General features: G+C 43.6%; 1 protein-coding gene across 2 annotated transcripts in view; it reads left to right on the top strand.

Annotated features, from left to right (window-relative positions):
- The window catches only part of LOC308115691 (ephrin type-A receptor 3-like), an 83,165-nt gene that overhangs the window by 34,257 nt on the left and 34,076 nt on the right, over positions 1-14,832 (top strand). For both annotated transcript variants that reach the window (XM_080473343.1, XM_080473342.1), the window contains exons 6-7: positions 9,331-9,486; positions 13,725-14,060. In XM_080473343.1, the coding sequence (XP_080329469.1) occupies positions 9,331-9,486; positions 13,725-14,060 (492 nt within the window). The remainder of the gene's footprint in view (positions 1-9,330; positions 9,487-13,724; positions 14,061-14,832) is intronic.

Below are 14,832 nucleotides of genomic sequence, written 5' to 3' on the forward strand. Positions count from 1 at the left end.
GGACTAAGAAACTGTTAATGCATGTTTCAACTACTCATGTCTTTATATAGCACTATTCCCCGCAGACAGAGGCAGAGAGATAGGAGAGAGAGAAAGGGGAGAAGGTTTAAAGGGGAGAGTGTATCTCCTTTGGGTACAGTTCCCATTAATTGGCTGTGTTCCATATGCTGTTCCGTTTCAGTTAGGGATAAACATATGTGCACTCATGGGAAAGTCAATAATTTTCCCATTTTTGTAGTGCTGAATCTGTGTCAAGACTTCTCATTTCAAATCGAAGCGCTCTGCGAAAGGTGCGTGTGTGAGCCTGACAGAGTGGAGGAGGCGTGCAGACAGCCACTGGGTCTGTTCAACAGGAAACACAACGACAGGAAGGCAACCATTGACCCCCCCCCCCCCTCCACTCCTTCTCTTTCTAGTTTATGGATGGCTTCCAGATGTACGATCGGTCTGTCAGGTTGATTGGGCTGGCGCTGCACAGGCGTTATTGCTCTGCTCCGCTGTACAGATGGAGCCGTGGTCGAAGTCCAATTTGTTGCCGCTCACGTATGTATTACAGCTGCGCTATTGTTCTACGGCCAAAAGGAACCATCCACCAAATTCAAAAAGACTTTTTTTTTCAGCCTGCAGCATTTTCCTTAACTGGGAACAAATTTACAAAGAACCTCTTGACAGATGTGACAATCTCCCGTTTTTAAAGACTTCTGATTGAATCCGCTGCTGTAGTACTAATAGAGTAGCTGGAAAATCTCAGCAGTGCCGTTAGACTGTTCCCAGGGGGGAGGCCAAAGAAAGCTGCCGCAGACAGAACAGGTGCGGGCTGGTACTTTGCAAACAACAAACTTTTTTGCCATTTTTATTAATATATCAACACGGACATCAATTTAAAATCCGTTACACATTTTGACATAGCTATTAAATTCTAATAAAGTCACATATTTCCTTTTCTCTTATTGCTCGCTTATTGCTGAGTCTAAAACAAAGACATTTATTTTCTGAATGCAAAAGTGCCGTATATTGCAATAAGACATGTCAATAGTTAGGCATACTCTTAACAGTAAGGAGTGGTTAAACAGGAAACCTCTCTATCTTCGGCTCTTTGATTAGTCATAATGAAACTGGTGAAATGGACATCATCTATCATCATCTTCCAGCAACTAAAGTCATATCTAACACAGCACATGCTCATCTGTAACCTTTTGATGATTTCAAATGAAGCTGAAAATAAATCGGGCCAAAAAGAGCAGGAATAATCATGGTCAACCTGACCTCTCTTCGTGGATTCTTACCACCCAGCTGCATTGCAATGCTAAAAGGGCATCATTGAGGTCTGCGTGTCATTACCTTTGAAGGCCGCTTCATAAGCAGGTCTGCTCAGAATTGTTTTGTCGATATTTATTCAGATGAAAAGCTCCTGCGGGACTGAGTTTAGCAGATTTCATTATGGAGAGCTCAAAAGCCACACGAGGTCCCGATTTACCCAAAGGGGATTTGTTTTTCCCTATGTGACACCCTTGACTTCCTGCATGCTGAATAGGTGCCTGCATCTGAAGGAAGTTGGGTAAGAGGAAATTTTATTTGTGAAATGCTTCATTCATAAAGAGGCAGCTCCGTATCTGTCAGGAAGAAGACGCCACTCACGGCACACACCAAGACACAAACACGTACATTCATTTCTGAAGATGTATAATAGGAAATGTGTACAAAGTCTCACCTCCTCCGACTCAGCTGCAGTCTTTTTTTTCATCTACTGTGACCTTGAACAATCTCAACCATCTCGAGCACAGTTTTTCTTATGTAATCGTCGACTCTGAATGCCAATGATACACGCCGGGAAAGATTTTCCTCCTATTTCAATCCAGTTTGCTGGGGAGTTTGGCGGATAGACTCAGTCACTTCTCACCCACAGAATATAGACCGCACAAAATACGGCCTCCCACTTGACAGGTACATCTGCATGAGTGTGTATGTGACTGACACCGAGAAAAAGGCACGGAGCTCTCCTTCCCTTCTCTGCCTGAGAAGATGAATTATTGAGAGTGATGAACTGAAAATAACGTGGGTGAGGAAAAGAGGGGCGCTACTCCTCCTACATACACTCTGCTGGTCACGGGGCCGGCTGATGTGGGCACGTTTACTGCTGCAGTGTGTATCCGGGTGCATCTGGGGAGACTTGTGTGTGTGTGTATGTGTGTTGAGAACGTGTTCAGACTCCGAGGGCCCAACTTTAATTGAAGGCGTTTGAGCTATGGGTGTCATGGGAGAGAAAATGTGTGTGTTAATAGTAAAAGTTTACATCGACTGTGTGTAATACTGAACTTTGAGTGTGTGTGTGTGGCTCTCGCTAGATTGGGTGCACGTTTCTCCAGTCTTTTATCTTGATAACACAACAGACAGAAGAATAAGTTATTCAGACTGTGAACCAAACTCCCAACAGACCTTTATAGGCCTGTCATGCTCTCTCCCTCCTTTTCCCACTTTCCTCTGATTCTGTCTGTCTCTTTTTCTGTCCATCCTTTTGCCCGTGACCTCTTTAACACAGAAACACACATGCACCTGGTATCTATTTAATCTGTTTTTGGACTGCAAGATAATCACACAGGCTCAAAATTAGCGAGCCATCAGCTTGGGTTTCCACGAGAAAAGTGGCTGTCTGTGGAGATGTGTGTTTGCTTTAATTGCGCTGAAATTGAGCTTGCTCTTTTTCCCTGTGATTTCTTTCTTTTTTCTTTTTCTTTTTTTTCCTTTTTTAAAGAAGGCTGTGTATGTGTGTGTGTGCCTGTCAGCCACAAAGTAAATATTTGTGCAGGAGCTCTGGAGAAGGTCAGGGTCAAAGTATGACAGACAGCCCACTGGGAAATAAAGACACACACACACACACACACACACACACACACACACACACACACACACACACACACACACACACACACACACACACACACACACACACACACACACACACACACACACACACACACACACACGCACACACACAAACACGCACAAATAAAAAAGAAAAAAAAAGAATAAGAAAGCGAGGGAGCAAGCAAGAGGCGACAGACAGAAAAACAGAAATAGTAGACAGGCGATACAAAGAGATGAGAAAAGAAAAAAGAGAGAAAAGACTGATATGAAAAGAATTGGGAAGCGAGGGGGCGACATCCCGTAGTTCTCCTTGGCCGCGCTCAGTAATTGGCTGGCATCCAGAGGACAGAGAGTAGATCAGAAAGCAGCCAGAGTGTACTCATGTGCTTCATGTACTGGACATCATAAACCATTTCATATCCGGGGGGGGGGGGTGATAAGACATCATAAACCAAGTTAAGAACCTGGAGTGTCAATCACAGTGGTCTAAAATTTCAGCACAAATAGTTAAAATCTGGTAATGGACACATTAAGTAGTTGAAAACTATAATTTCTCAGACTCACATTTATACAAACTGACCATTTTTAGAAGGACGGAAAAAAAAAATCGCACACAACAGGATCCTTGTAAGGCCCACATTTGAAAAGAAATATTCACTGATATTTCTACTGGAAGGATATTTTCACACCTGTTCTGTGGTTGGATGCATTTTCTCACTGACAGACTTCACAACTGTCTGTACAAATTTGAATTGTATATTGTTGTCTTTCTTATTCCAGGCTCCAGTATGCTTTTCTGTCCGGTAATATTTTACAACCCTTTTTGCTGCAAAAAGATACTGCTCTGTTAAGAAATTCATTAATTTCTGTATTTCTGACCCAGAATATAGCCAAACATTGAGTCTGCAAATATTAGAATCAGTGATTACATTTGGTAGGTTGCCCAATGTATCCCAATATGCTGGTGAGCAAACATCCTCATTAGCGTGGCTGTCAGTTCAAGTCAGATTGCAGATTGTAAATGTGTGCATGCACGGCAGTGCAAGCCCTGTTTACAGACAGTGTTCCCACTGATTTTGGGTAATAGTCTGTTTTCCTTTTCGCTAAATAACTGTGTCCGAACATGACATAAAAACACACTTTCACTTGAGCAAAAATGTCTGCATCCAAATTATGTTGATCTTTTAACTGTAAAACCAAAAAAAAGAAGAAGTGTAACAAACTTGGTTGCTCGGTTGATTTTGTGTCTGTGTGTGACTTGCAGGATTAGTCGTAATGGTGAATATTACGCTACTAAAGGTTGTTATGAACTCCGATTAGGGATTAGAGAGTCTCAGCAGGGGGGCTACACTCTGATGCTGACATCTCTATCCTATACAAGCCTTCTTGTTACCCTCCACACACATGCACATGGGGACGGACTTTGGTCTCCACTCTCATGCCGCACACAAACACACACACTTCGACTTAATGCAAGAAATTGTTGACACCAACAGTTTCAGTTCATGAACTCAGGGGTTGTGCTGTCTTGCAGCTAATAAAGCTATATTTTGCGTTCCTTCGCTAATATGAAAAGAGACAATTTAGAAATCATTTGTACAATAATTCATTATATTGTGAGGTCCCCTTGAGTGTACAAAACATTCTGTCTCTATGTTTTCTTTATTAGCATGATGTTTGTTTAGTATGACAACATGTCAGTTTGACCGTAAACATGTTTCACGGACATGTACACATGGGCGCACACACACACACACACACACACGCACGCACGCACGCACGCACGCACGCACGCACGCACGCACGCACGCACGCACGCACACACACACAGACACAGACACAGACACACACACACACACACACACACACACACACACACACACACACACACACAAACACACACACACACACACACGCACACACACGCGAGCGCGACCCTGGTGCCCGTAAAGGATGTCAGATTCAATCTCGTCAGATTTCTCCACCGATGCTTGATGTATCAATTTTTAAGTAGCTGTGCCCTCAACTAACACTGACACACACACACACACACACACACACAGACACACACACACACACACACAGACACACACACACACACACACACACACACACACACACACACACACACACACACACACACACACACACACACACACACACAGGCTGCTCTGTGCTCCAGGAGCTGTGGCACTCAAGGGGTACTCGAAGGGCTCCATCTTGAAAGCCTGTTGCCATGGTGACCATTATGGAGCTCATCTCCCGTGGGCCAGCAAGCTTTACACAACTCCCCTCCCTCCCAAATGAACGCACGCATACGCGTGCATGCGCACACACAGACACACACTCTTTACCCCATGCACATTCACAGATCCGCGCGCGTGCAGCGGTCTCGTCTTTCTGCCCTTTATGGTAAAGCCGGCGGGGAGCCAATGTTTGACTTGAACCAAGTGCGACTGAAAGCGAGAGAACTGAGCAATTAGCAGTGAACCCACTAAAAACATTTGAGAAGAAGGGGTGGAGGAAAGGAGTAGAGTTGGGTAGCGGAAGTGTTTGTTGCAGAAACATGCAGTTGAGTACGTAATGACTTTGACTTTGACATTTCAAGTTCGTGCCTGTGGGCGCCCTCGTACAGCCCCCTGAACTATAACTGGACACATTTCCTGAATGATATGCTAACATTAAAGTAAATGCAAGTGAAGTCTCCACCTACAGAATAGGCCTCAACAACATCTCCACTACTTATATAATGCTTGTAGTCCCTCTGTCACAAAGTGTTAAAAAATAGTATATAAGGAAATATTGAAAGAGTGGGCTATAATGAGTTACTCCTGGTTAAATACGTCCACTGACCTTTGATAGCTGTGTGTGAAAAATGTTAATATCCAAAAGGCATTCACACACCTAACACAATAGCACTGTCTCGATTCATTGCAGTGGTTTTGTTTCCCGCTTCAGTCCAAAACTGCAACAATCTTTTATAATTTTTCGGGAAAGCCTTTTAAAACAGCTCCTGGCACACAAAACTTGATTTGGTTCATTTTAAATGAGAATAACAGTCCACAGAAATGCAACAAGTGCAGAGTTGCCTTTTCATCACTTTGGGGGGGGGGGGGGGGGGGGGGGGCAGCCACAACAAGTGTAAATAAAACATGAGCAAAACGCTGCTTGTTTACACATCCAGCAGACAAAAAAGATTACTTCATATTTTTTTCCACTCCTGCCTTTCTCACGATAAACACCCTCAAATATTTGCCACTTAAGCTTGCACATGCTCTCCTATTTCAACATACCCAGAGTCCTAAAATTGTAAAACTATCATACGGAACTAAGTAAGCTCAGGTGCACTGTGTACAATCATTTCCCAAAGGACAAAGTTGAGCTGTTTCCATCTCAATCAGTGCGTGGCAACTGAGGGTGTGTCTTGAGTCGCAGTACTATATCATATCTAAGAGGTATTGATTGGCATAAATACACTGACTCTCTCTGGTGACCAAATGAATAATTAATAAGACACCAGATCTGAGGCCACTCTTTATCTCGGGGAGAAACACACATGCGCATCTCAAACAACTGATGTGCAGCCATGTCAACTTGAGGGTAATGCAAATCTGGAGTTAGCTCATAGTTTCACAACAGAGTTTTGGTGTCTGAACATTTGCTCTTGTGTGTGAGCGTATGTTTGTGCGAGCACTCCCCTCTCCACTTCAGCCTTCTTTTCCCTTTTTCATATCTGTGGTAAATCATTAATCATAAGGGAACCAAATCAAGTAACATGTTTCCCATGGGGCAGACCCGGGGAATGGCTTCATGAAAAAAATAAATAATAAAAAAAATCAGGCAAGAAAAATGGGAGAGAGAGAGAGAGAGAGAGAGAGAGACAGAGAGAGAGACAGAGAGAGAGGCGAAAAAAGGAGACTTAGAAAAAGAAAAGAGAGGCTGGAGTGAGAAAGAGCAGATCAGGAGAAGCAAGCGCCAATCATAGTATAGCCAAGCCGCCATTCTTGTTGAAAGTTTTTGGTCAGGCAGTTGTATTGAGGCCAGGCCTGGCATTGGGTGCCCTGTCTGTCCTCTACTGCTGGGGTCCTTTGTGCCTCTATGGCTGGCCAGCGCCTGAAGCCAGGACTCTCCGGATGCAACATCCCCTGAGAAAAGCCGCTTTTCCACTCTGCACCTACAGCCCAGCCAACAGGAACACACACACAGTCAGCAGCACAGCACATAGGCACCCATTACCTTGGAAGCTGACAGGAAGGGGGAAAGAGAGCAGAAACCCTTTGAGATTTATCACTCCTTTGCTTTGCTTTTCTTTCTTTCTTCTTCTTTTCTTTCTCTCTCTTTCACACCTTCACAGACATCTCTTTTTTTTTTCCAGTGTTCTCTCAATTCTTTGGGGGATTGTGCTAGTGGACTTTGCTCCCCTATGATGAATGATTTGCCTAAAAATACTGTCTGTGTACGAGCAAGCACAGCATCCAGGTGGAAGAACTTACCTCCACAGTGAGAAATCACACTACTTTCAGGCCACTTTGCCATTCTGCTGTACGTGGGTTAACCACAGCATTGAATGTATGTGTGTGCGTGTGTTTGTGTGTGTGCGTGAGTGAGTGAGAGACTAGAACACATGTTAGCGTGATAATATACAGCTTTTCTGGGACAAGTGATGTGTAGCTTGATTAAATTTGTGACCTTCAACAGCAGCACAAGCAATCAGCAGGCGGACACACACACACGCACGCACGCAGGCAGGCACACGCGCTCACACTCACACACACACACACACACACACACACACACACACACACACACACACACACACACACACACACACACACACTGAATACTGAATACTGAATACTGAACACCTTCTCACATGGCACACGAACATACAATCAGCACCTGGTGGAATCTGTCTCATCAGTGATCCAATCCACGCACGCACGCACGCACGCACGCACGCACGCACACACAATTATACACAACATACACACGCATAGGCATCTATCAAATTGCGTGAGACACCCTCATTTTCCTTACATGGGGTTTTGTACACTGTAATACTATTTACCACCATGGCTGAAAAGGATTGCGAGAATGGGAATACCAGGCCCATGAATGTATAAATAAATACAAGCCTAATCTATATTTAGATTACCAAAGGGAAAGTCAGGAATTCCATTTTACTGCCTTGGATGCAAAAGGGAAATCATTCTGGTCCCCGGTCTATTTCAGCAGGCTGCTCTTGTTGAGTGGTATCGCGCTTTTGCCTCCCCAGTTTTATGACTCCCCATAATGACTAATATGCAGCCACTGTAACAGCCATAGCAATAGTCATATTATGTTATTGTGACTATTGCTGTGACTGCGGCTGTATATTTTTGTTCCCTTGGTTGCCTGAAGATCTAATGCTTATATAACAGGAATGACAGTTGATCTGGAGTAGCACTGTGTTATTGGACTGTACCACCCTGTGGTTATGCCAGGCTTTCAGCCTGATGTAAAAGGATCTCACGTAAATCTAATGTCAGGATATATTAAATCAAAACACTGTTTTCTTTGCCATGGGTGCTGCACGCCACATCTTACAACCCAGCAGTATCTATACTACCTCTCATGACTTTGTATTGTACCAATATTAGGCTTCATGCTTGCGTCTGTTGAAGCTCTTTTGACTCTACTTTAGTTCAGGCTTATGGGATGTTTCCGGTTTATGACTGTGCATCCTTGGTAAGATCTTGTAGTTGCGGTTGAGGCTTTTATTAAAGATTGTTTAAATCTGGGATGATATGTTAAATCTGCGTCTTAGGTGAGATGAACAACATTGGCAGTCTGAAGTTCAGAAAGACTCAAATGTATAAACTTTTCCAATGACTTTGTATAGAGTTACGCCTGAGGTGAATCCAGGGACAACAAACAGATCCCATTTCAGGACTGTTTGGCAATCTCAAGGGTTTGTTGAAAACCCCCTGCCCATTTATTTGTTGTCCAGCCACTACTTTTAGCATTGTTATTGTGTTCCCGGAGCTCTCCAATCACTCTGTTGAGTACAATGTCATAATAATAAACAGAAATGATAGCCAACGCTCCAGAATTAGGACCCAAGTTGTAAAAAAAAAAAAAGCCTGGAACCATCCATTAAAACTGTTTGTGGCAGAGATGGGAGTTCAGTCTGGAACAACTGCAGCTACATGCAACATTTGTAGTACAATGGATGAATTTATTCAGAGCCATCACAGCGGCCGTGCACACAACAAAATCATTTATGGCATTACAAAAGACATTTCAGTGGGTTGTTAAATAAAGCTGTCCTTTATATTGCAAGAGTTGCTGGAGTTCTGGTGCTTTGTAGAAAGTACATCAGCAAAGTAGCAAAACATTTCTCTTCATGGTTGATGAAAGCCGTGTATCGTATGGTTCTTTATTGGCACCGCTTCTTATTCTGTTTATCTTCTTCCCTTGCTCCAGCATGCAGACCTGGAACCTACAAAGCGTCGGCCACAGATGCCTACTGCACCAAATGTCCTCCGCACAGCTCGTCCCCACAGGAACAGGCATTCGAATGCGTTTGTGAGAAAGGTTTCTACCGCGCTGAGACCGACCCACGCTCGATGGCCTGCACACGTGAGTGACGCGCACACTGTCAAGTTACATCACACGACATTTACTCTTTTCCCTGTAGTGCTATGTTTACACTTGCATGGTTGCATTGCGGTGTAAGGAAATGATTGGACGACATTTCACTTAATAAGCTTATAATTTACTTGTCTTGTAGTGTGGTCTTCTTCGGCTGCTGTATATCACCGTAAAACAAGAGATACATACAGAAAACACATATAAAAACCTTTAAACAGAAACACTATGGGCCTACTTTACTAAGATCCTGCCTAATTGTATTTAACTGTACACTCACGCAAATAAACTGGGCTTTCAGTTTACTGGTGATAAACTATAGATGTGTTCAAATAAGGGTTTTGCAAGCATCACATCTATGTGCATTTGGTCACGTTCACCATAGAAGGATTGTTTGAAGCGCACCACCAGCCCTAAATTAAATCTGATAGCATAGAGCTGGACATATTGATGGGGAAATTCATCTGAGATAAACTAGGTTTACTGCAAATAGGCCAAAATTTGGAAGAATAAAAACATATGGCCGTTAGCTCTGCTGAAGGCTGAATCGATGTATACCTCCTTTTCAAAAGCAAGACACAACCATAAACATCATTTTTATTTTATTCAGCCAGGAGAACCACATTGAGATTAATAATCTCTTTTACAAGTGTGTCCTGGAGAGCTGGGGGGGCCGAGGGTCTTGCTCAGGGGACCCCCAGTGCATGTTTTTTGGGCTGTGGGGGAAACCGGAGTACCCGGAGGAAACCCCCCAGCACACACAGAACATGCGAACTCCACACAGAAAGGCCAAGTATTTCAACCCACGACTTTCTTGCTGTGAGGCGAGAGCGCTAACCACTGCGCCACCGTGCGGCCAAATGGCCATAAATGTTATATATATATATATTCCATATATCCAATCCATATATTCCATTTTAATCCATATTCAGGAAGGCAATTGCTCTAAGTTGATGTTAAGTTTGTTATTTTGCACATCTATCAGACATAATTTCACAGCAATATCACATTTGTGCCCTTTTTTTACAGACTCGCAGATCTAAATCCATATCGGACACTAGCTGCAGACCATAGATTAGACCACCGATTGAAAGGTCATACATAGAAATGTGCACACATCCACACCTGAGGGACACATCCAAGACTAAGAAGACTAAAATGAATGAGCAAGAAAGATCCAACATACAGGAGGGAGACAAAGAGATGGATTGACACAGACGGAGCTGACAGTGACATGGTGGAGGGGAGGGGAGAGACTGAACTACACGCGCGCGCACATGCACGCACACACACACGCACACACACACACACACACACACACACACACACACACACACACACACACACACACACACACACACACACACACACACACACACACACCCCAGCATACCCAGAGCCATTATCAGGTTACGGTAGATTACACTCATTAATCGCTGTAGCAGGTGAGATGTGACAGGTGTTATCAGCTGGAAATGAGTAACCGTTTGTTCAAATATGTATGGGCTCACCCGCACACTTCTACACACACACACACACACACACACACACACAGACACACAGACACTCCTGAGTCTTGGAGAGCGTTAAGGAGGATCAAGGGGAGGAAAATGAGAAAATAAGGAGAAAAGGTGAAAGAATTAGTCACTGAGACATTACGAATGACACTTGAGACACGGGTAAAGAATAGAACAGTGGGGGAAAGAGTGGACTATCAAAGGCATATAATCTAAGTGTCGATCAGTCGCAGTGGTGATGACGGACAGTTAAGCGTGGCCTTGGGAAGTGGGAGGGATGGAGAAAAGAAAAAGACAGAATTAGCAGGATCAGTCAGCATACCCTTTCAAGCAGATTTATGACCGACGGCCTCAATTACACCCAGCATGGCCTCCCATCCCCTACGCACAGTTGTCCTGCATCCCTCCTGTTTTTTCGAGACGCTCGCCACTGCGAAGGCTAATCAGTAAATTCCCAGGCTTTGCCGGCGGCCCCCTGAGGTTCACCGCTCACTCAGGACCTGATGAGATGTCAGGCTGAATGGGCATCTACTCCAAAATTTCCATATGATTGAGATACTTGCACCATGCTGGGTGTGAGCAACTACCATCAGCGATTTCCATATGAGTGGTTCCAGTGTGACAGAACTGGCAGAGTGAGGACTTACCTTGATAGTGCATGAGAGGTTCACGGTTTACTTAAATTAGTGATCTACATTTAAATTCCATCTGATCTTAGCCATCAGTGTTACAATGCCTTTGCTGTTTCAATAATTCATTTTTGATTCTATTTTATAGCTCTCTCGCCTCACAGTGAGAAGGTCATGGGTTCTGTGTTTTAAGTGAAGTGTTTAAGATCTTGATGTTTTTCTCGTCCTGAACTTACAACTTGACCATCACAGCCACTGAAAGTGTTTCACTGATTTGATGTTGGCAAGTTTCAAATGTCAAGCAAATTAGAAAACTCTGAATATTTAACTCCCCCATTTTCATTTGTTCACCCCCGTGAACACGCTCCATCTCAAGGTATAATAAAGAGCAGTTGTGCGCTGTGTTTCCGTGCTGCGGCAAGAATGATTACTGACACACTTTTTGGACTCTGGCTCCGTGGTACACTAATCATGTCAGCTGGAGCTCCGAGTAATGTTAAATCATAAAATGTACCTGACTCATGAGAAAATTACCCAGGGCAATTCCTATAGATCATTGTCCACTCGCTATTTATTATCTGCAGCGCAGCCTCAGCGTGTCAAGTTAACTTCAAAAGGTTGAAAAAAAACCAAAACTCCCAGCAGTCAAGCATCAACTATTTAACACCGAATGAATTCTCCTTGAAGACGGACTTAAACGTGGAAATGCAATTTCATAGATTGTTCGTTTACCATCACATTTACAATCAGCCACGCTCTTTTAGTCTCTGCCCATTTCAAAACTCCCCATTATTCGAACGCCAAGTGTCCACTCTGTGGTCGGAGTCAGTTAATTCATTTCTAATTTAATCAGCACAAATTCTGGTGCAAGTAGAAACTCCTATTAATTTTGTAATGAACATGAAGATGATCTGCATTAAAAGAATGTACACGGGAGAAGAACCTATTCATTATAAACGGTTACTGCGAGGAAATGGCGCCGCGTCTTATCAGAGGGGAGCCTGCAACTTCCTCAGCTCTCACGTCTCACTTGATGCTGGAATATCGTCATCGTGCTGGTGTGACACACGCGGCAATAATCCTTTGCAGATGTTGTTTCTGTTTTGTTTTACATCGCAGAAAACTACACCAGGCTGATAATCAGCAATGCTTTTATTAACCAGTAACTGTGTCTTGAGACTTGCTGATGGTTTTATACTTTTTAACGGATAGAAATGTGGAACCCTTAACGTTTAAGAAATGTCCTGCTGGGATTGATAAAGTATTTCCTATCTCTGTCGAATTCTATGAGCAGAAAATTTGCCAAGAAAGGCATTGAAGATCATCCATCTTAATGATGGAGTTTTTGAAGATTTACACTGTAAAATGTGATGCATTCAGTTCCACACAGTTGACACATCCAAATTTGTTCACAAATCTTGAGGAGCACTACTCTGCATTTGTGTTTGTTCATAAGAAAGAAGTTGCACGAATGTTAAGGCTGGTAGAATGTCGAGAGCGGCATCGTGTAAGACTAAAAATTTAAAAGGGAGACAAGTCGGGGATCGAGCAAGAGAATTTTTGTAAGTGCGTCACTCATAGATGACATGCAGGAGGTTTGGGTTCGAATCACAACGAAGTCACAATTTATTTATTTATGTTCATATGACGTCCAGACAAGACAATGTCCAGGAAAGATATACATTACAACTTTTTGGCTTCCCTCAGGACGTCTTCGGGTTATTTAACGTTAGTCATACTAATTTTGAATCACTACTGAATTTCTGGTTAGAACTTGAAACATTCTTGAAATGTTACAACATTCTCATGCTAGCAAAGTTTTTCATTCAAAAACAGGCAATGATAAAGCTGTAGCTAACAGGACGAGTACCTTTTAAAAAGTTTTATTATCCATCATGGAAAGGCACGATACTAAAGAGGAAATATGATTTGAATTCACAAAAAAACTCTTTATAGTTATTGCGGTCGTCCACCGGTGGTTGGACAAAACCTTATGACAAATCGCTTTTATTTACCTTTTATTCCACTCCCTGACGAAAAAAACCAACAAAAAAAACTAATTTGAAGTCTTTGTTTTCCTCAGGCCCTCCGTCTGCTCCAGAAAACCCAATTTCAACCGTGAACGAGACGTGCGTGACGCTGGAGTGGTCTCAACCGAGAGACGCGGGGGGTCGAGGAGACATCACCTACAGCCTGCACTGCAGGAAGTGCACCGGCGATGGCAGGAAGTGCACACCATGCGGGAGCAGCGTTCATTTTGTTCCCAGACAGTTTGGCCTCTTGTCAGCTGCTGTGTTGGTCACCGACTTGCAGCCGGACTCCAACTACAGCTTTACCGTCGAGAGCCAGAACGGTGTTTCGGACTTAAGTCCAACACTGAGAGGAACCGTCGTCATCAATGTCACTACATCGCAGACAGGTGAGAGCACACACATACAGACACAGACACAGACACAGACACAGACACACACACACACACACACACACACACACACACACACACACACACACACACACACAACAGGGGTAAAGTCAGGCGGGTGACACGTTAAATTGTCTACAATTTGACTGTGAATATCACGACAGCAGCACTTGGTAACACAGGCAGCCTTTCCGCACAGTATTTTATGTGAGTAAGTGTATAAGTGGCAAAACTTTAGATGAAAGAGTTCTGCTAGAAGTCACTTTTAAGGCTGGTAAGAAAAGCCCCGGGGAAGAACTTTTCCATCATCCTGAACTAAGAATTTTGGGGGACTGCGAGAGGTTTATTTTTCAAAATTGTACCCTGATTGCAGTGTACTCCCAAATAGAATCAAGCTTTCATACGAGAACTGCCATATTACTGCTGTGAAGCATCACCCCGACAGCCAGAGACAGAATAACACTTCAGCACCTCTGCTTGCACATGTGTAATCATACGTGCATCTGTCCCAGTGTGTGAAGGGAAGTGTGTGACAAGGTGGCAATGACTAATAGGTCTCTTACTACGGATGTGCGTGTCATATCTGGAGGGGAAAAGGTGAAAGAGGTGTGGGAGGTTGTTAACCTCATTACGATCCCCACATGTCTCACACACACACACATATGCTACTCTCAACCACAGTCTCTGTTGCATACACACAGGCGGATCATCTCAACCCGCTCAAGCACATGGCCCGATGTGGGAGGAGGAGGAGGCGCGAAGTCGCAGG

Source organism: Lipophrys pholis (assembly GCF_963383615.2).
Source record: "Lipophrys pholis genome assembly, chromosome: 1".
Lineage (NCBI taxonomy): Eukaryota > Metazoa > Chordata > Actinopteri > Blenniiformes > Blenniidae > Lipophrys > Lipophrys pholis.